At 46.8% G+C, this 20,529-nt stretch overlaps 3 protein-coding genes across 5 annotated transcripts in view; 1 reads left to right on the forward strand and 2 right to left on the reverse strand.

Moving 5' to 3' along the window:
* Positions 1-1,171: 1,171 nt before the first annotated feature.
* On the reverse strand, positions 1,172-3,705 carry TIMM29 (translocase of inner mitochondrial membrane 29). The gene is made up of 2 exons (XM_083719908.1): positions 3,570-3,705; positions 1,172-1,962 (listed from the first exon to the last, which is right to left on the reverse strand). The coding sequence occupies exons 1-2, from the start codon at positions 3,631-3,633 to the stop codon at positions 1,343-1,345; spliced, it is 684 nt and encodes a 227-aa protein (XP_083576034.1). The 5' UTR covers positions 3,634-3,705; the 3' UTR covers positions 1,172-1,342.
* A 117-nt stretch (positions 3,706-3,822) lies between these two features.
* Positions 3,823-18,401, forward strand: YIPF2 (Yip1 domain family member 2). Of its 2 annotated transcripts, none has more exons than XM_083719712.1 (10): positions 3,823-4,437; positions 6,183-6,230; positions 8,138-8,283; positions 9,430-9,510; positions 10,243-10,330; positions 11,562-11,660; positions 12,386-12,552; positions 13,671-13,853; positions 17,486-17,606; positions 17,829-18,401. In XM_083719712.1, exons 2-9 carry the CDS (start codon positions 6,200-6,202, stop codon positions 17,594-17,596), a joined length of 906 nt encoding a protein of 301 aa, XP_083575838.1. In that variant the 5' UTR covers positions 3,823-4,437; positions 6,183-6,199; the 3' UTR covers positions 17,597-17,606; positions 17,829-18,401. The 2 variants fall into 2 exon arrangements, with proteins under 2 accessions (XP_083575838.1, XP_083575839.1); XM_083719713.1 differs by having other exon boundaries at positions 3,951-4,332.
* Positions 18,402-18,762: 361 nt separating this feature from the next.
* CARM1 (coactivator associated arginine methyltransferase 1) overlaps positions 18,763-20,529 on the reverse strand; it is a 41,191-nt gene continuing 39,424 nt past the window's right edge. For both annotated transcript variants that reach the window (XM_083719141.1, XM_083719140.1), the window contains one exon: positions 18,763-20,324. Coding sequence is in view for 1 of the 2 variants with exons in the window: in XM_083719140.1 (XP_083575266.1) it covers positions 20,188-20,324 (137 nt within the window). In the remaining variant the exon portion in view is untranslated. The remainder of the gene's footprint in view (positions 20,325-20,529) is intronic.

The following is a 20,529-nucleotide window of genomic DNA, read 5'->3' on the forward strand; positions in this document are numbered from 1 at the left end:
TCCTGCATTCTAAGACTTTTCTCTCCACTGGACTTAATAATGCAATTGCACCAGCTCTTTTGTTCTTTGCTGCTGTCTATGGACTGCCCTGCTTACAGGAGCTCATGAAAATGCAAAGATGAACACAAATTTTAAAAACCATCCTAACACATCTGAATAGTAGTGGAACACACTGGACATAAATTGGCATGTTGCAGGGCTGTGCTGGTGAAAGCAAAGGATAAGGTGACTGGGGGTTCTCCCATTCCGCTTCTGATAAGTTTTCCGTTTGACCCTCTGCCCCCAAAATCCCTATACAAAGGCAAAGGTAAAGGGACCCCTGACTGTTAGGTTCTGGGGTTGCGGCACTCATCTTGGTGGGGCTTACTTCTGAACAGACACACATGGGAAGATGCTATGAGCTATTTTTCACCTCAGATGGAAGATTTCCACAAAATATTAAACTAGGCAGCACTGTAATAACTCAAGATCCCCCAGCTTCTCGCTAACAGTATTACAAAATACTTATTCAAGCACATATACTATAGGAAAGAGGAGGCTTGGGGAAAAGTCAAGAGAATAACAAAGCCTATACAGTGGTACCTCGGGTTACATACGCTTCAGGTTACATACGCTTCAGGTTACACACTCCACTAAGCCAGAAATAGTGCTTCAGGTTAAGAACTTTGCTTCAGGATAAGAACAGAAATTGGGCTCTGGCGGCACGGTGGCAGCAGGAGGCCCCATTACCTAAAGTGGTGCTTCAGGTTAAGAACAGTTTCAGGTTAAGTACGGACCTCCGGAACGAATTAAGTACTTAACCCGAGGTACCACTGTACATCTTCAGAATAAGTTTTGGACAGAGCTCCTGTGGAGGTACAGCTCCTGAGAAATTAAATGTGAAGAACTGAAAGGGAAGAAGAGTTTGGATTTGATATCCCGCTTTATCACTACCCGAAGGAGTCTCAAAGCGGCTAACATTCTCCTTTCGCTTCCTCCCCCACAACAAACACTCTGTGAGGTGAGTGAGGCTGAGAGACTTTAAAGAAGTGTGACTGGCCCAAGGTCACCCAGCAGCTGCACGTGGAGGAGCGGAGACGCGAACCTGGTTCCCCAGATTATGAGTCTACCGCTCTTAACCACTACACCACACTGGAGAAGGAATCAAAGAAAATTTCAAGACAAGGGGTGCTTCTTCTTTTTACTCATTTATTCACCATACCTGGCTGAGTCTACATGAACAATACAGTGAAAATCAGGATCCTAGAAGAAAACAGGCCATGTTCCTAACAGCGCTTTTTCTTTGTTCCACCATCTCCAAAGGGAGATGATAAACTACAGCCACCAAGGCACATCAGTGATGTCAATTTCCCTGACTCTCCCTTTCTGTTTGCTGGATCTGCTCCTCTGTCAGGACAACGGGCTTGTACTTCTCGTCAAAAAGTTTCTCGTTGGCTTCCGAATGGAGGTTATGGAAAGAAATTGTCCTGAGATGCTCTGGCAGGTGTTGAAACTCCTCCTCGTTAATGTCCGGATCCCGCATTTTGGAGTGCAGAACCCACCAGCGCCCCCAGAAGCCCACATCAAGGACTTGGCTGGGAACTTCCATCCAGCGTGGCTTCAGGTATTTGCAGTGCGCCTGGTAGAGATCTGCTCCTGCGTCAAAAGGAGCCTCGTAGATGAGGGAGAAGAAGAGCAGGCTCTGGAAGCGCAGCTGGCCCCGGTTCCGCAGCTTCGTCAGCCGCTGGACGTGCCCTTCCGAGCTGCTGCTGCGGGTCCAGGGCGAGAGCAGGAGGAGGGTGCCCGAGGCTTCCAGGAGACTGGCCTCGAAGGAGGACTCACAGGGACTGCGGAGGCTGCAGCCCACTGCTCCGGCCAGCAGTGAGAGGTAGAGCCCAGCTTTCCCCGGCCGCTGCTTGACACCCAGGGCAACCTCTTTACAGGCTTCGGCATAGTCGTGCAGGAGACTCTTGCACCACAAAGCTGGGGGGGGGGGGAGGCGGGAAAGAAGAAAATAGGGACGGTAAGAACAGAAGAAGAGCCTGCTGGATCAGGCCAATGGCTCAACTAGTCCTGAATCTGATCTCACAGTGGCTAAACCAGATGCCTCTTGTGGGAAACCAGTGACTAGGATTTGAGCACAAGAACAACTATCCCCATGCTAAGTTTTCCAGCTGTGGAGGTACAGCACAGCCATCATTGCTAGTACCTGGCCTATGCAGAGGGGTGCAATCAGGTGCACTTGCCTCGGGACTCGGTGGGCTAAGCTGGCCAGAGGAGCCCATCAGGGGCCTGCTGGTCTCATGCTGTCATGGCAAGAATGCCCCATGCCTCCCAGCCAACTGGGGGCTCCCACTCCAGGCCTCTGAAACACTTTGCATGGGCATGGCTAGTAGCCTTGGCTGATAGCCTTGTGGTTGTTTTATTTATGTATTTATTTCGTAAAGTTTATACACCTCTTGATTGTAAAAACCCTCACTTTGTGAAAAGACAAAACAGTAAAATTGAGACAAATTCACAACCCTACTTTAAAACGGAAGTATAGTGATACCTCTGGTTACAGACATCTGTGGGGTAAGGCAATCCCGCGGGTAAAGCGGCCCCAATTTGTTATGGATTTTATATGCTAATAGCAACACCTTGAACCTGGCCCGGCAGCCGATCAACAACCAGCGCAAACCTCCTGAGCACTGATGCTCCTCCATGCCATGCAAGTCATATAGTAAACCGCGAACCAGGCCAAAATTCGGCACCCTTCAGGACTTTGAATTGGTACCTATATGAATATAGGTTTTATTATGATTACTCGATTATTGTGGTCATTTTGTGTCCCCCTTGTCCAGGGATGGATTTAGGTTTGATGAGGCCCTAAGCTACTGAAGGTAATGGGGTCCGTTATATGCCCAGGTGTTCTTTGTCAACAACAAATCTATATGGTAATTTATGGACATAATAGGTATCTAAAGCCATTTGCACATAACAAAATATGTATTTTATCAAAGTAATTGATATAGAAATGAGCAAACCAGTGATATTTTAGGGAGCAGGCAGGGCCCATGACTTACATCATAGGAGCCTACACAACACAAAACACTGTTGCTGTATGTAGGTTTTATTTTATTTGTTTTTTATCTTATATTTTGGAAATGTACATTCAGGTTTTTTTTCCTTTAAATTTTTTGGGGCCCTAAACTAGAGCTTGTTTAGCTTATACCTAAATCCAGCACTGCCCTCGTCTCAGCGCTCTGTGCGGGACAACAGTCCGCAGCCCCTTTAATCCGGCGCTGCTCCCTGATTGTCTCTAATCCTCTTTGGGAGAGAGTTCCATAAACCTGACTCTGGTTAAGAGGAACCTACAGCTGCGTGAGCTCCGCGCCGGGAGGAAGGAAAAGGCGGCGGCCCCGGGCCAAGGCAAAGCGCGCCACAGAAGGGCACCACCCGCCACCTCCTCCCAGGGAAGCATGCAGGGGGGCGGCGGCGAACCTCTCCCGCCCGTCCCTCGGGGTGAGGTCTGAGGAAGCGGGCGGCGCTCAGGGCTCGAGCCCGGGCCTCTCTTCCAGCCCCCCCGCTCGCCCGCCCGCCTGCCTCACCTATGCGGCCCGTGCGGAGCCGCCCCCAAAGGCGCCTCTTCTCCGGGCTCGGAGGATCCGCCATCGCCGGCCTTTTCTGGGAGGACCGCGAAGCCGGACGCTAAAGCGCGACGGACCAGCTCAGCGGAGACCGGAAGAAGGAAGAGGTGAGGCGCAGGAGCTAATAGAGATAGGAAACCGCTAGACCAGCTTTTTTTTTTAGTATTTTGTTCTCTGTGTAGTTTATACAGTAAAGCGCCGTGTGATCCTAGGACAAAAGGTATATATATTAAATTACTGATTTATTTCATAACATCTAGACACCGCTTGGTTGTTTAAAAAAAGCAAACAAAACACATCGAAGCGGCTAATAAAAAAAAGGCGAGAATTAGTGAAAATGTCTGCGTTGCAGAGGGTTGGGCTAGATGACCCTCGGGATCCCTTCCAACTCCCCAATTCTGGCATTCTTAGAACTTCAAAAGCCTGCCCTGCTTTCTTGCTTCTGCCTTGGAGCAGAAAAACACGCGCAGCTTCAAGTCCCGCCGGGTCGCTTTCCCTTCACGGGCTCCCTCCCTCGCAGGCGAAATGACAAGCGCAGCCCCGAAGCACCCGTGTCCGTGTGGAAATCCCGTCACGTGACCCACGGGGCCGCCAGTCTCGGCGTCTCCGAGTCTAGGAGCGCCAGGGGCACTTTTGACGCGCGCCGGAAGCCGGGAAGGGGCGGCGGCGGTGCCTCGCTGGAAGCTGCGCCCTCGTCGCCGTCCGAGGCTCCTCTGAGCTCCTGGTGAGGCTGGCCGGGCTTCTTTCCCCCCCACCACCGCTGAGGGACCCTCGTGGGGCGGGCTCTGCCTGCTAAGCCCCTCCGCTGGGTGACGAGAGCCTCGCCCGGGTAAGGGGCTTCTGGCTGCCAAGGGTGGGCTAAGGTTGGGGGGCGGGTGTCGCAAGCTACGCGTGGCAAGAGGCCGACCTGTGCTCTCTCTCAGGCCTGGAAAGCACGTCCGGTCTCTGAGCATGTGCAGAGTACCTCTTCTCTGCCCCACCCCCCAATTGGACAAGGGACTGTGATGCTCAGGGTCCAGGGCTGTTCCCTTCCGTGGCGCAGGCTTGTCATGGCAGAGGGAGGAGAGGGGCTTCCTGGAATATCCTAGAGTTGGATGGGGACACCCAGAGGGTCAGGATTCTCCCACCCCAAGCCAGACCCTGCTTAGCTTTGCAAAATGTTGCGGATGTTTTTATCTACACCACTAGAAGGCTTACTGAGGGCATTTGAGCAGCGGCAGCTGGGAACCGTTTCACGGCCAGTGCCAGTGCCGAATTTACATATAAACTAAACAAGCTGCAGATTTAGCTCCCTACTCTCTTAGGGGGGCCCAAAAAATTAAAGGGGAAAAAAACTGGATGTTCCAAAATATAAGATAACAAACAAATAAAATAAAACCTACATGTTGTGTAGGCTCACAATGGGCCCTGCCTGCTAGCCTGCTCCCTAAAATATCACTGGTTTGCTCATTTCTGTATCAATTACTTTGATAAAATACATATTTTGTTATGTGCAAATGGCTTTAGATACCTCTTAGGTCCATAAATTACTATATAGCATATATGCAACACAAAAAGCAGCAACAATTTGTTGTTGACAAAGGACAGCTGGACATATAAAGGGCCCCATTACCTTCAGTAGCTTAGGGCCTCATCAAACCTAAATCCAGCCCTGTGAATGTTAGAATGATGTCGGATAGAAATTAAGTGGTTTCCAGCTGTAATGTTTTAAGAGAATATGGGGGGGGGGGGTTAGAAATAGGCTAAAATTTATTAATAAGGATTTGCTGAACTAATAATTCGAATTGGAATACAAAAAAGGGAGGTATGAGGAGGTCTGGGAAATAAGTTAATGAAAAATAAGCCATGGAAATTTTATGTGTTTTTAATTATTTTTATTTTTGTTTTTGTATTTTTGTTATTTTTTTTCTTTTTTTACTTTTTGATCTTTATTGTATTATTATTGAAAACCTTAATAAATATTCTTAAAAAAAAAAACTAAATCCAGCCCTGGTTTCGCCCCAGCCATTTTTAAGTCAGAGGCCTAGCGGTGTCTCTGCCCCCCACCCCAGATGTTGTCATACTACAACTAGGAGCAGTTCAACGGTGAAAAGGACTCCCTCAGAGGGCAGTGGACTCTCCTTCCATGGAGGATTTTAAGCAGCGGTTGGGTGGCCATCTGCTGTGGATGATCTAGTTGAGATTCCTGCATTGCAGAGGGTTGGGCTCGATGACTCTCAGGATCCCTTCCAACTCTACAGTTCTATGATTCTAACTGCCAACGTCCCTGACTGTTGGTTGTGCTGACCTGGGTCTGATAAACGTCCGGCAACAAACGGAAAGCCACAGGTTACCCCCACGTCTGTTTTGAAGCTGCCTTTAACTGCCTCCTGTCCATACATCCCAACCCAACCATCTAAATGTACACATCTGTATGTCTATAATATATGCACCTGCCAGTTTATGATTATGCTTCATGCATCTGAAGAAGTGGGCTGCGGTACATGAAGACTGATGCCATAATACAGTTTCAGCCTTTAAGTTGCTTCAAAGCTCTTTCATGTTTCTGCTAACGCAGTTTGTTTTCTTTTCCAGGATAATCCAGTTGCATCATGGCTGCCCCAGATGAGCTCAAGTTTCATGGTGAGTATTTTAATTCTCCTGAGTGAGTTATGGATTGTGGCAAGCTTTGGGCATTAGGCTGTGCAGTGTTCTTTCTCTACCCACCTCAAAACTTCCCTGTTCATACGTGCCCCACTTACAAGACCATAACCTTTTGTTGGATTATCTACCTTTCCTATCTCATTAGTCTTCTATACCTGGAGTAGTCAGTCTACAGCTCTTGGCAGTGTTAGAAACTGGGATAGAAAAGCTAGGAGCCAAATGGCTTCTGGGACTTGGGTTGTGGGCACCAAAATCGGCTGTCTAGTTGCCACTGGGTGTGTGTGGTTTGACAATACTTTTTGTTTATTATTTTGATAAGCATGAACTAAGTGATAAGCAATTCACATAAGTGACAGATTGTTAATGTCACATTTTTTAGCAAAAATTGTTAATACGTGTTTCATTTGGTGTTTACAATAAAAATATTGCTACCGTACTTCGGTTTTCAAAACATTCTACTCTTTATTGTTAAACTCCTTAATATATTGTCTATCCTCAAGACTTCAGAGCACATACATTTCAGTAATCCTCAGGTGTCAGCCAGGCGCAGAAAACAGCACCCAGACTTGCAGAGGTGTTGGCAAATGCAGAAACTTTAGGTGCAAAATGTGCCTGGCGACCTGCTAATTTCAAACTCTGGCTCTTGGAGAGTACCCGCCTCATAAGATAACTTTTGTCCAGCTGTTGAGAACTTGCCTGCTGTTAAAAGAGGGTTGAAGGAGCAAACTGTCATGGGAGCAGAATCCATTGAAGGCAACGGGATTTACAGTGGAAGCCTATGCATGTCTGTTCAGTAGTAATCCTAAACACACAGTAGGAAGTACGGTAATCCCCATGGAACACAATGGGATTGTTTCTGAGTAATCATGCATAGGAATAGCTGTGGTGGGACTTGAATTGGCCCACAAACCATCTTATACAGCATCTCTCTCTCAGGTTCAGAAGAATATAATGAACAGTTTTTTATACTTGTGGAGAATTTTTGCTTAGTGCAAACAAAAACCCAAACAATGTGTTGTGAGCAGGCTGGGTTTTTGGGGGGTACGTGTGTACTGGTTTTTCTGTGGTGTAGATTGCTCTAGCTGCCTCTGAAGGTAGGTAAGCCTACCTTATTTCTCAAGGAAACACAAGTTCTTTGGAAGTATCCAAGTTTTGTTTCTACCTTAAGCTAGGGTTACCATATTTCAAAAAGTAGAAACCCGGACACCTTGAAAGTTGTTGAGCTTTTATTGGGGAAAACCTCCCAAAAACACAGGTTGAAGCTAGGAGGGAGAAATGCAGAAGTTCTACTCACTAAACAGTGGGGTCTTTCAGATTTTCAAACATTGCCTCTGGTACCACATACACATGAAATTGTACCTGAAACGCCAGTGTGGTATGATGGTTAGAGTGCCAGCCTAGGACCTGGGAGACCAGGGTTCAAATCCCCACTTAGCCACAAAGCTCCCAGGGTCACCCTGGGCCAGTCGCTCACACGCAGCCGGACTTACCTCATAGGGTTGTTGTGAAAATAAAATGAGGGTGAGGGAGAACTATGTACGCTGGAATATAAATGTAATAAAGCAAAGCAAAGTATGTTAAAACTAGAGGAAAAAGCCGTCCAGGTTTTTTCACCTCCTCTGTTGGTGGCATCCTGGGGTTTTAAGCACCAGATGAGAAAATGGTGCAGAGGCTGGCTTGGCTAACAATTTATTCCAGACAAGTAACTTGGCAGCTCTGCAATAGGCAGAGCAAAAATCTACTTCTGCTCACCTGCAAAACTGCTTTCATTGTCACGCTATGGAAGTGGTGTCCTAGCTATGAGCTACAGGGGCTCTAGAGCAAAATCTGATTGTGCTAGTATTTCTGTCCTGACTGCCTGGCGTATTTTATTTTATTTTTTGCAGAATTTGATGAAGCCATAGATTTGCTGGCTGATAATGCGGATGCCACCACTCCTAGCATCAGTGAGCGGCAAAGCCACACAACTGTAAACATGTCTTCCGGCTACAATGAAGAGCCTGAGGCAGAAGAGGAGGATGATAAAACAGAGGTGCTGCTGTTTCAAATTCTGTCCTGCATGTTGATTTATAGCCAGCTGGAGAAGTAGCTGCTTTGCGGCAGGAAGGAAACATTAGCCTAGCCAAGGGGCTACTTCCTATGGACCTGGAAGAGAGTGGGAAGGAGATAACAGGTCAAATGGGAGCTTTGATGTAAAGCACAGTGATTTACATAGATAAGGAGGATAGGAGGCATAGAATGCATATTACACCTGGTTTGTAGCAGTTGCACTGGTTTCCTCATAGCTTCCCAGCCCAATTTAAGGTGCTCTCTAACATTTGTGTTGAAAGCCTAGATAACGGGGCTCCAAACAGCTGAAAGAATGCCTCATTCCCTGTATAGACTAGCTTGGGGCTTAAGATCAGCAGAGGAGGCCCTTCTGGTAGTTCTTCCGCTGTTACAGGTTGGGGGGAGCTTGTGAGATTACCTTCTTGGTGGTAGCTCCAAGAACGTGGACCTCCCTTTCCACAGAGGTTTGTCTGGCTTCCATTGTTTGCTTTCAAAAGGGCATAATTTAGTTTTGTGTCCCGCCTGTAACGTGTTGTATGGAATTACTCTCTGTGTTTTTAATGTGCTTTAACCCACCCTGAAACCTTATTGTGAAGGGTGGGTAAGAAAGACAATAAATAACAACACAATGCGCATATATATATATACACACACACACACACACACACACACACACAAACACAAACACACACACAGAGGGGGGGAGCACTTTGCTGTGTCACCCTACCTAATTCACTCTTGAGCAGCCAAAATTCCTATCGTTCCATGTGTGAAGAGTAACTGGAAGAATTTCCATAAAAATAATGTTCCCTAGTAATTATAGTCCCTCCCATAAGTTTCACGCCCCACCTCTTAACACACACAACTGCAGCCTATGGAGTTTCCTCAAAGCTTGCTGAAAGGAGTTCCTGGGAGGAGAAGCGTCCATGAAAGAAAGAGGTCTTCTTCTTGGATCATTATTTGGAATGAAGCACTCTGCCTCTTTTTCTTTTCTTTTTTAAAGTAAGAATGCTTAGGGCACGAGATCAGGAGTTCTATCTTCACAAGAGGCCCAGGGGTTGGTTTGTCCCACCCAAAATATCTTTCCTGGCCAAGGGCAAAGCAGTAACCTGCATTCTCATCCCTGCAGCTCTTGAGTTCCCAGAAAAAGCAATCCAGTTTCTGGACCTTTGAATATTACCAGGCTTTCTTCGATGTTGACACATACCAGGTAAGGGAATTCGTGTAGTTCTAGCTTCATAGTCGCAGCAAAGAATCAGCCACAGTTGACAAGATGAGGGAGTGTAGTAACTCAGCTTGCAAGTAACAAGCACAAGACCTGCCATACAGTTTGCAGTTGGCCCTCCAGCTGTTTTTGGACTACAACTCCCATCATCCCTAGCTAACAGGACCAGTGGTCAGGGATGATGGGAATTGTAGTCCCAAAACAGCTGGAGGCCAAAGTTTGGCCACTACTGGGCTAAACCACCCATAGGGTCCAGTTCTGTTTCATGGATGGAGCCACAACCTCATGGCTGGCACATTTTTATTGTCCTTTGAGCCTAATTTGGCTCCAGGATTCTGCTGTAGCTGAATTGCCACCATTATTTTGTTGGGTACAAGTTGAAGATCTTCCTGATCGACTGATATTTTCAGGAGCTGAAATCCACAGTGGTGATGTTCTGACTGTGGGGGTGGAGATTTCCTAACCATGAAGTTAGAATAACGAATTGAGTTCAGCCTTTCCGTCCACCACAAGCTTGCTTGCTTGGCTTTGGGCAACCATATTATCCGTCTTCTCTCCATACCCTGACAATGGGGTCTAGTGCAAGGCATAGAAATGCCTGTACAATATTTCTAGTAGTTCCTGCACCTCCTGAGATGGGAAACAAAAAGCCCTGCATCCTTGCACGTCCCCATGGGTTCCATTTTGCTGAGGCAAGGCCTATTTCTTGTTTATCAGGTGTTGGACAGGATAAAGGGGTCGCTGCTTCCGCTGCCAGGGAAAAACTTTGTATGGCACCATCTACGGAATAACCCTGACCTGTATGGTGAGTACAGAGAACCTCAGACTGATGCAGAGCACTGCCTCCTGCTTTACAAAGTCTGGATTGAACTGTAAACTGTGATGTAGCATACTATGCCCAGGACAGAGAATGCAGCTTGCTCAGCATCCTGAGAAACAAGTCCTGATTAAGTGGGGACGGGGGGGGGGGTGAAGCTTGCTAGTCATCTTCCAGAAATGCAGTCTTCATTTCCTTGCTCTGTCATCCCTAAATACATACCTTGCAAGTGGAAGGTCCCAGCTCATCAGTCAATGGATGTCTGACACCGGGAAAAGCCATGGGGAATTAGGACTAGATCAGACTTCCCCGGCTTGGTGCCCTACCAATTCTGCTTCTTCTTCTTTGGCGATCACTCATAGCTGAGTAAGATTGTCTTCCATGAACATGGTTTTAACAGTGAGTCTGTAGGTGACTGTGGAGGTCAATTCTGGATCCACACGTCCTTCCACAGGGGGGACATAGGTTTCCGGGCGGGAGTTGATCACGGTGAGGGTTTGCCAAGCGTGCCTTCCTCTTAGCACATTTCTCCCTTTCGTCTCGTGTTTGAGCATCTTCAAAGCCCATGACACCTTTGGTAAAGGCTGTTCGCCAATTGGAGCGCTAGCAGACCAGTGTTTCCCAGTTGTCGGGGTTTATAGTACATTTTTAAAATTTGCCTTGAAGGAGCCTTTAAACCTCTTTTGTTGACCACCAACGTTATGCTTTCCATTTTTAAGTTCGGAATAGAGCAGTTGCTTTGGGAGACGATAATCGGGCATCCGAACAACATGACCAGTCCAAACGAAGTTGATGTCGAAGAAGATTCTTCATTGATTCTGATTCTTTCTTACAGATTATTTGAACTATAGCTCCTATCACCCTTGACCCTTGGGCCAAGCTTGCTGGGATGATGGGAGTTAAGCCCCAAACATCTGGAGAACAGCAGGTTGGGGGGGGGAGGCTGCGCTAGATGGACTGGAAGCCTAACAATGTGTTACACCTTTGTGTGTCCAAGGTTTGTGCTTGGGGAATGTAGATTCCCCTCTAAGGCCTGCTCTACCAGGCGGCCTCCAGTGTTGTGCTGAGACACCTCCCCTGAGCCCCGGCTCTTCAGTTGTTTCCTTATTCTGTATTGGGTAAATGAGCTCACAGTTGGCTCCATTCATTGCCCTGTGCCGAGACAAGAAGTCTGCCCGTCTTTTTTGGTCTTCTAATGTTGTATTTCTGCCTCTCAAAGGACCGTTCTGGATCTGTGCCACGTTGGTCTTCACGCTGGCTATCAGCGGCAACTTGTCCAACTTCCAGGAGAAAAAGGGCAGCCCCCAATTCCACAAAGGTGAGCAGTCGGTGAGGGAGTGTCTCTTGCAATTTAAGCTTTATGCAATCATAACCCTTTTATATATTGGGTATTGTTGAAGGCACACAAAGAATGGGCAAAATAGAGATTTTGGGGGGGAAAGGTAAAAAATACAGTAACTTGCACGTCACCTGCAAAAGCTTTTGAGCAAGGTGGTGTGCGGCCTACAAAAAAAGCAGGAAGCAAGAATTGTAGTAATGACTCCTTTCTTTCCTACTGGGGATGTGTAAGATGGGTAAATGGACAGTATTCAGAATGTCTAAATTTTGGCTCCCAGATATCTTTAACTTCTTGCAGAGGAGCAGAAGCTCCTTAGCATAACTTAGTCATAAAATGAATGGAAACTTTAAAAGTAGTTCTCAGTTATAAGTAAACACAAGAGGGAGGAAGGGAAGGAAGTTTTGTGCATGTGTACACACACACACACACACACACACACACACACCCTTCCCTCCCTCCCTCCCTCCCTCCCTCCCTCTTGTGTTTACTAGCATAACTGAGAACTACTTTTAAATCTGCCATTCATTTTATGACTAAGTTATGCTAAGGAGCTTCTGCTCTTCTTAGTGCCTGCCGGAGAAGGGCAGGCAGAAGGCAAATATGTGGAGGCTTGTTCCTGGTAGGGTAAGCCCTGGTTACTGACCCTGCCAGTGCTTTTGCCTTGGAGCGAATGCTGTTCTTAATATCGTTTTCCTTTTCCACAGTGTCCATTGCCGGAATAATTATCTACTGCTATGCCTGGCTAGTACCCCTTGCCCTGTGGGGCTATTTGCAGTGGCGAAAGGGGGTCCAGGTCCATGTGGACTCCTACACCTTCCTGGAGATGGTGTGTGTCTATGGTTATTCCCTATTTGTGTACATCCCCACTGCGGTGAGTAAGGAAAATGGGGTTGCAGGGAAAAGACTGATTCATATGTCGTTTCTTTTCAGTTTGTAGAGCATAACGTTCCAGTAGAAAGTACTCAAAAGTCCTGCTCCGTTGTGCTTTCCATTATTATTATTCATTCATTCATTCCCTGCCCATCTGGCTGCGTTTCCCCAGCTACTCTGGGCGGCTCTGAACAGAATATTAAAAACACAATAAAACATCAAACATTAAAAACTTCCCTAAACAGGGTTGCCTTCAGATGTCTTCTAAAAGTCAGATAGTTGTTTATTTCCTTGACATCTGATGGGAGGGTATTCCACAGGGCTGGTGCCACTACCGAGAAGGCCCTCTGCATGGTTGCCTGTAACCACACTTTTCACAGGCAACTACCAGAAGGTCCTTGGAGCTGGACCTCAGTGTCTGGGCTGAACATTGGGGGTGGAGATGCTCCTTCAAGTATACTGGGCCGAGGCTGTTTAGGACTTTAAAAGTCAGCACAAACACTTTGAATTGTGCTCAGAAATATACTGGAAGCCAATGCAGGTCTTTCAGAACCGGTGTTATGTGGTCTCGGCGGCCACTCACAGTCACCAGTCTAGCTGCCACATTCTGGATTAATTGTAGTTTCCGGGTCACCTTCACTGCAGTAGTCCCAAGTGGGAGATAACTAGAGCATGCACCACTCTGGCGAGACAGTCTGCGGACAGGTAGGGTCTCAGCCCGTGTACCAGGTGGAGCTGGTAGACAGCTGCCCTGGACACAAAATTGACCTGCGCCTCCATGGACAGCTGCGAGTCCAAAATGACTCCCAGGCTGCGCATCTGGTCTTTCAGGGGCACAGTTACCCCATTCAGGACCAGGGAGTCCCGCACACCCACCCTCCCTGTTTCCCCCAAAACCTTACTTCTGGCTTGTCAGGATTCAGCCTCAATCTGTTAGCCGCCATCCATTCTGCAACCACCTCCAGACATTCACACATTCCTCAAGCACTGTTAGTTTTCTGCAGTGGGATTTCAGCAAAAAGGACCTGAATTAAAACTCAGAGCTGCCACTGGATGAGGTCCTGTTTCTCATGAAGCGTGTATGAGATCTTACTCAACTTCCACTTCCTTCATTCACAGATGCTGTGGCTGATTCCTATATCCTGGCTGCAGTGGCTGCTGCTCATCTTTGCAGTGGGTCTCTCTGGCTCAGTTCTGGTTCTTACCTTCTGGCCAGTTATCCGCTCAGACACCAGGCTGGCTGCTTGCGCCCTGTTGGCTGTCATTGTATCTCTCCATGTCCTTCTGGCTATTGGTTGCAAGGTATGTGTTCTTCTCTTCCCACTAAGCTAGGGCAAGGTTTGGAGAGCAAAATGCTACTTGTGCCGAGAGGGGAAGGAAAGGTAGAGGGAAATAAGCTGTGTACGATGCAGCCGCTAGAAAGTCAGATATTTCAAATGAGTTTTTAGCCTCGGAAGTTGCAGAGATTTTACAGCAGCAAAAGTACTCAGGGCTGGAAACATGATGATGTCATTGCATGATTTTACTATATAATTCTGGGTACCCTGTGGCAATTTAGTATTATGAATATCTCTAAGCCAGCCTTTGCCCACCTGGTCATGCAGGCAGGGAGTTGTCTGGAGGGCAACAGGTTGACAAAATCTGCTCTGAACTTACAGTATTTGAGGTAGCTTTATACTGGACCCCTGAAAATATTGTTAGTATATGATGTAAACATTGCATAGTGAAAGTACAATGGGAGTACCTTGGAAGTCAAACGAAATCCATTCTAGAAGTCCGTTCAACTTCCAAAACGTTTGACTTCCAAGGCGCGGCTTCCAGTTGGCTACAGGAGCATCCTGCAGTCAATCGGAAGCCGTACTGGACATTCAGGTTCCGAAAATAATTCAAAAACCAGAACAATCACTTCCAGTTTTTGATCGCTCGGGAGCATAAAGGTTCGAGATTACAGGTGTTCGGCTTCTCAGGTTCCACTGCATAGATAAAGTAATGCTAATTATATCATAGTGCTCATTGTGCCCAAAATTATGAGGAACAGAACAGGCATTTGATTAAGTAATAATAACAGGCTGTGATTTACCGTTGAAACCTTTCTAGTAACTGTTCCAATACTGTTAAGGCCCAACAAAATGTTGGTCGGGAGCAAGCCTTTGAGCTCATCAGAACTTTTCTTCAGACTGGTTGGACCACCAGGGGTGAGGGAAATGCTGCTAGATATAATGGGAAGGACATTTCTGGTGCAAAAAGACCTCCGCTTGTGATGACATCCTGGGGTGAATGGAGGAGTAACGATTGCTTTCGCTTTGAAGATAGCAGCCATTTGGTTTTTCCGCTGGTGTACCTGCAAACCAGAGCTGGGGGGTGACTGGGCTTTCTCTGTATGAAGGCTGTATGCTGGTAGTGGGTGCGACTTGCCATAGCACAACATAAATCAGATTTATGCAACACATCTCTATCCAGGCAGGCTAGAAGCATCAACCCAGTTAAATCCAGACAGGAATATGCACGGAGATTATGCAGCAAGATTGGTGAGGGTCGTGAACCGGGGAGGGAAATGGTCAAGGAAGGAGGCAGCAAGGAGAAGCCTGGAAAGTCCCTGAACCTGGGGTGTAAGCTACACCTTTGATGTGGATTTTAATGTAATTAATGCATACATTGGCGCTGCTCGCAAATTTGCAGCACAGTGGGAAATGTATATGCTGTGTCAGCAGAAGCCGAATTTGTAAATGACGGAATATGGCTGGAACAGTGAAGTTGATGAAGTCTGTAAGATCCCAGAGTGTTACTTGTATACATCTAGACCAGACTGCTGCAATGCTGTTTATGTGGGGCTGCCTCTAAATAGGGTTCAGACCAGGGGTCGGCAAGGTTTACCTCGCCTGGGCCGGTTCACTCCAGCAAAGATCCCTCCGTGGGCCAGATCGCGCGCACAAGGTCGCAATTTCCAGAGCATGTGCAGATGCGATTTTCAGCACCACGGAAGTGAGTCCCTGTGCCAGTTTAGCACGGAACAGAGGGACTTGCCGAGCGCCCCAGTTCGGCTCAGTTCGGGGGCAGCTCATGGGCCGGTTAAACAACCCCCATGGGCCGTTTGTGGCCCATGGGCCTTAGGTTGCCTAGCCCTGGCTCAGACCCTTGCCCTTGTGCAAAATGCTGGGTACCTGCAGGGACTGGGCTCTTATATCAGAGTAATAGGTTCCATGAATTGCACTTGCTGCTTGTTGTCTTCCAAACCCAATTCAAAGTATGGATCATAACTTCTAAAGCCCGGAACAGTTGGGACCAAGTTTGGGCCATTTTATCCGTATGGGGCTGCCGGGCCTTGAAATCAGCTACAGAGCCTGTGCCTGCAGATTCACCACAAGGTAGTCAGGCTGGAAGGTGCAAAAGATGGTTTTCTTCAGCGACAGCCTTTCAGCTATGGAACTCCCTTCCTCAAGAGATAGGTTTTGCTCCCTCCTCGTCTTAAGCGGGCCCTAAAGATATTTTCAGTCCACCCGAGAAAACTGGGGGTAGTTTTTAATTGAATATTACACGCAGTGTAGTATTGGGCTGTCTGTGATGATTTGTTTTTTGCTAGTTTCATATTTTTAGTTTTAATTTGTACGATTTTAATGGGTTTTTAAACATTTTATACTCCCTTGATTTTGAGCTGCTTTGAGAATACGTAGAGTTTCGAAGAGAGGCAAATGTCAATAGATATTAGTATTAGTAGTCTAACATTCCTTAAAAGCTTGGTTTATCTGCTTTTTGCTGTCTTTTCGTTTTATATTTTTAAACCTCAAAGCCTATTAAGTACAACGTAAGAAAAATAAATGAGCTGTTTTGCAGCTAGCCCCCCCCCCCATCCATTTTTCCCTTTGTTAAACTCCCTTCACTTTTGTCTTGTGTTTTCATATAGTTTTAGGCATGTTATAAAAAATACAGTTGGCGTTACAGTGTGGACTTTTCACATGCATGCATTTCAAGGTTCGGAAATGACACTGTAGACTGAGACAGAGGTGTGCAATGTGCTCAGGATTAGTCACATTCTGCCTGCAACACTGAACTTAAATGAGAACTCTTAAGCAAACTCTATGGCCCCACCTTGGTAGTGTCAATACAAACTCCACAGCCAAGATCCAACAAGGATGTGGATTATTGTTCTTACGCACATGCCTCAGGGCTGGTTTGGACATCCTGTACAAAGCTCTCGTCTAATAAACAGGGAAACAGTTATAGCTGGATATCCAGCCTAACGTGGGATGGGGTGGATTAAATTACCCAGCTAAGGTGAATCCAGTTTTCCCATGTACATTTCAAGTATTAGTATGTGCCGATTGCAAATGTACAGATTTACAGTCTCACTATGCTACCCTAGGAAACTTCAGTTTCTTAAAGAAAACTTTGTGCTCTAGAAAATGGAGTATTATTTATACTTCTTCTGCCATCTGCCAAACTGGATTAGGATGGTAACAAGAAAAACAGTTACACAATGTTTCCAAACCTGATTCCCCCGGCCCTGGCATACTGAGAAATCTATGTATTTTTGGCACGTGCAGCTAAGCCTTGAAGAAACAGGTACTGAACAGTTTCTTTGTGAAATAGGAAATAAATGGTAATGTTTGCTCCCTCAGCAACTTGCAGAACAGGGACGCAGGCACATCCAGTGGGCTACTCTAGAGAATATAAGGCATCTCCAGCCCTTAATATAGGACCTTGGTTTGCCGTTAACTTGGTAGCACAAAAGTAGCCCAAAAACAATTTGACATGGGTCATGTATTCAGTTTTAGACACGCAGGTTTTGCTTTTGCTTGTTTGCGTTCAGGTTTTGATTAAACCAGAGTATTCTTAAAAGTGCAGTCACTGAGTTTTCAAATTAACTTACTGATTCTAGGTGGAGGAAGGCAAGCCTGCTTGATTTCTACAACTGATTAATTTTCTTCTCTTTGAAGCTGTATTTCTTCCAGAATGCAACCGGCACACCTTCTCATCCCACGCCAGCTGCTCATTTCGGCAGAAGCACACTGCCTCACCCGGCCAACCACTCCAACTCGCATATGTGAAAGGCAGCTGGTAAGAACTTCTGGCCATCCCGTATGGCATGAAACGGATGCTAAAAATGCCGCTGGGTGTCAAATATTCTTTGTCAAAGCGCCCACTGCTCCCAATCCCCACCCCTACCAATGGAAGCACAGGAACTAATGTGCTTCTGGGAGAGGTAACAAGGGGTTGGTATCTCTCATCTTTCTCCCTTAGTGCATGCCCTACTTACAAGACCTAAAATCTCTGTTGCAGACACTTTCATCATGAATGTCTGGCCTCAGGGAAAGCCCATGGGCGAAGGAAGGTGCACACTCATTCAAGAGGCAAGTAGACACCTGAGCTGGAAAAGGGACCAAGCTGCATCACCTCACCATTTCAAGACTTTTGTTGTCCTACTTCAGCCAGCTGTGTCACTAAGATGCCCGATTTGCAAAGAACCCCACTTTTGGAAACAAATTTAAAGGCCTGGCTGTTAACATCACAAAACGTTACTTGCGATGGATGCAGCTGCCTTTTGCTCCTTCATCACAGGATGGGCCTGCAGTCCTGACAGGGCTGCAGAAAGCGACTGCATGGAGTGATTATTGTTCCCCTTCCAGTTAAATCTTTGGTAACGGCGGGATGTAGCAGAGTCAGCTGATGGCTGAGACTTTTTAGATCCTCGGTGAGTAAGGGTAGATGATCAGGAATAGAAGTAAGAGCTTCTTGGGAGGGAAGCTTGAATGATAGGGAGGTTGAGCACTTCAGATTACTTTGATTTAGTTTAGCTACTTGATTTTGTTTTCTATGGAAAGCTAATTTAAATAAAACTGCCTTTTAAGAGGAGTGTGGCTCTTTCCCAGCTTCTTTCCCAGCCAACACTGTCATCCTCTGTGGCCACACTGTATAACACAGGATCAGCGAAAGTAGCCATGTAACATGCTGTCTTTGTCTGTGAAAGAGGGTGACCGAAATCTGGTAGAAAGAAGCACCTAATGGCATGGGTGGAAAACTACTGGGTTTCCTCCTCAGGGATTTTGTACCCAAGTCTGAGGTCCTAAAGGCAGCCTTTGCACAGAGTGAGAGTCTCTTAACTGTATGTCAAAAGCAGAGGCTTGTCCTTTGAAGATGTGAGCGAAAGGGAAATGAGCTTTGTGGAGTCACATCAAAACCTGAGGTGGGGGAAACCAGCCACTATAAACAAGTCTTCAAAACCCTCCCAGTTTTATTCAATAGTCACAAAATCATTGATCAGCCAGACCTAACAATTGACTGTGTAGACCCCACAATTCAGCCACTATGGAGCTTCTGCACAAGACCCCTCCTCCCTCCCCCCCCCCCAATTCAGCCCACCAAGCCCCTGTTGGGAGCCAAGGGAAACTGCCTAAGTAAAACACACTCCCTCCCCTCCATAAAACGGGTCCCTGCCAATTCCTTTCGAACATGCCAACTGGTGGCTCTGAAAGGAACAAAAGAAAGAAAATACCATAAATGGTTACAGGTTACACATACAAAGACTACAAAGGGGCTTCCATAACAGATGCCAGAACCATCTACTCTAAGAGTCCCTGGTGGCTACTGCAGGGAGCAGGCAAGTCTATATACTAAGCCACTTGGCACCCAGTACCCACTGCCTGCCCAGCTGAAGAGAAAAATGGACTAGAGACAGCAGCTGCAACAGCCTAGAAAACAGGGTGGAAATGGAGCCAGAACTGGGCATAGCCGTCAAGATGAGCTGAGCAACAGGAAACTGATACACAAACTGTTCACTTTCAGCCAGCAACCTTTTTTTTCTTTTTGGTACATTCATGTTTTAAAATTTTTTAACCCTTTGATGCTACATCGAGATTCCCCCCCGAGACAGGCAATCATCAGACCGGCTGATAAGATACTTGTGGCACAACAGTCCATCTCATCTCAGATGTTCTTCCGGAAGCCCAAAGATCTACAGCAGTAAGTTGCCAGAACTCCTCACAAAGCCAGCCAGGAAGGCTTGTCGGCCTTTTCTTTTCCCTCGTGGCAGGAAACACTTCCTCCTCCTAAGTCTTAGCAAAGCAATGAACCCGGAGGTTGGGTTGGGTGGAAGAAACCAACGCACAGATGGAAGGATGAGCAGTTGGATTTTCGCCTATGCCCACTCTACAGCCAGCTGCAGCCCCTTCGTTCAAAACACTGGGAGCAAGGATGAAGGCTCAGGTTACTAGCACTGCCGCTGGGCTGTCCACAGTACTGCTGAGAAGCCCTGTTGCAGCTTTGCTCTACAACCTGTGCCTAATGCTGATCAGTCATGGAAGATTTGAAGAATGATACCACTAGCGACATGATTGGTTGTAAGACAGTGAGCGCAGGAACTCAGTCATGGTTGAGCAAGTTGAAGTTTCCAACATTTCATAAAAAAGTGTACAAGTCTGCTATCAAAGAACGAGTGGGGGGTGTCTTCTATTGTACAAGGGTCAGAACATCTCTGGCAAGACTAATTTTTTTTTTGGGGGGGGGGAGGCAGGGGGTGGAAGAAATCCAGAGAAGCAATTGCCAAACTGAGGTGCAGAAGGCAGGTGGGCAGGGCGGAATTTTTTCTTCTTCATTTGGTTTCCTGGTGCTGTCAGTTCAGAGGATCAGGGGTGAGGGTCTCTTAGCTCCCATAATGCATTGTGTTGGTTGTGATGGACATGGGAGATGCCATGGAAATGGCCGGGCCTCCCATAGTGAACTGACTGTTGACAGGATAGTGAGCACTTGATGTTCCTCCACTCTGACCACTAGATGAACCTGCAGTGAAAAAAGTAAAAAGTTCAGAAGTCTCATATGTAAGGAATCAAGTCAGGTTTCTAGCAGAAATAGAAATCCTGAGCACTAGACCACTAGCTTTATACAGTGGTACCTCTGGTTGCGAACGGGATCCGTTCCGGAGCCCCGTTCACAACATGAGCAGAACGCAACCCGCATCTGCGCATGCGCAGGTCGTGATTTGCTG

The sequence above is a fragment of the Podarcis gaigeae genome (assembly GCF_964106915.1).
Source record: "Podarcis gaigeae genome assembly, chromosome: 17".
Lineage (NCBI taxonomy): Eukaryota > Metazoa > Chordata > Lepidosauria > Squamata > Lacertidae > Podarcis > Podarcis gaigeae.

Coding starts and splice junctions, on each gene's coding strand:
- TIMM29 (XM_083719908.1), bottom strand. CDS start 3,633: ATGGCGGATCCTCCGAGCCCGGAGAAGAGGCGCCTTTGGGGGCGGCTC. Junction 1,963..3,569: donor GCTCCGCACGGGCCGCATAG/GTGAGGCAGGCG, acceptor CCCCCCCCCCAG/CTTTGTGGTGCAAGAGTCTC.
- YIPF2 (XM_083719712.1), top strand. CDS start 6,200: ATGGCTGCCCCAGATGAGCTCAAGTTTCATG. Junction 10,331..11,561: donor GAATAACCCTGACCTGTATG/GTGAGTACAGAG, acceptor TGCCTCTCAAAG/GACCGTTCTGGATCTGTGCC. Junction 12,553..13,670: donor TTGTGTACATCCCCACTGCG/GTGAGTAAGGAA, acceptor CTTCATTCACAG/ATGCTGTGGCTGATTCCTAT.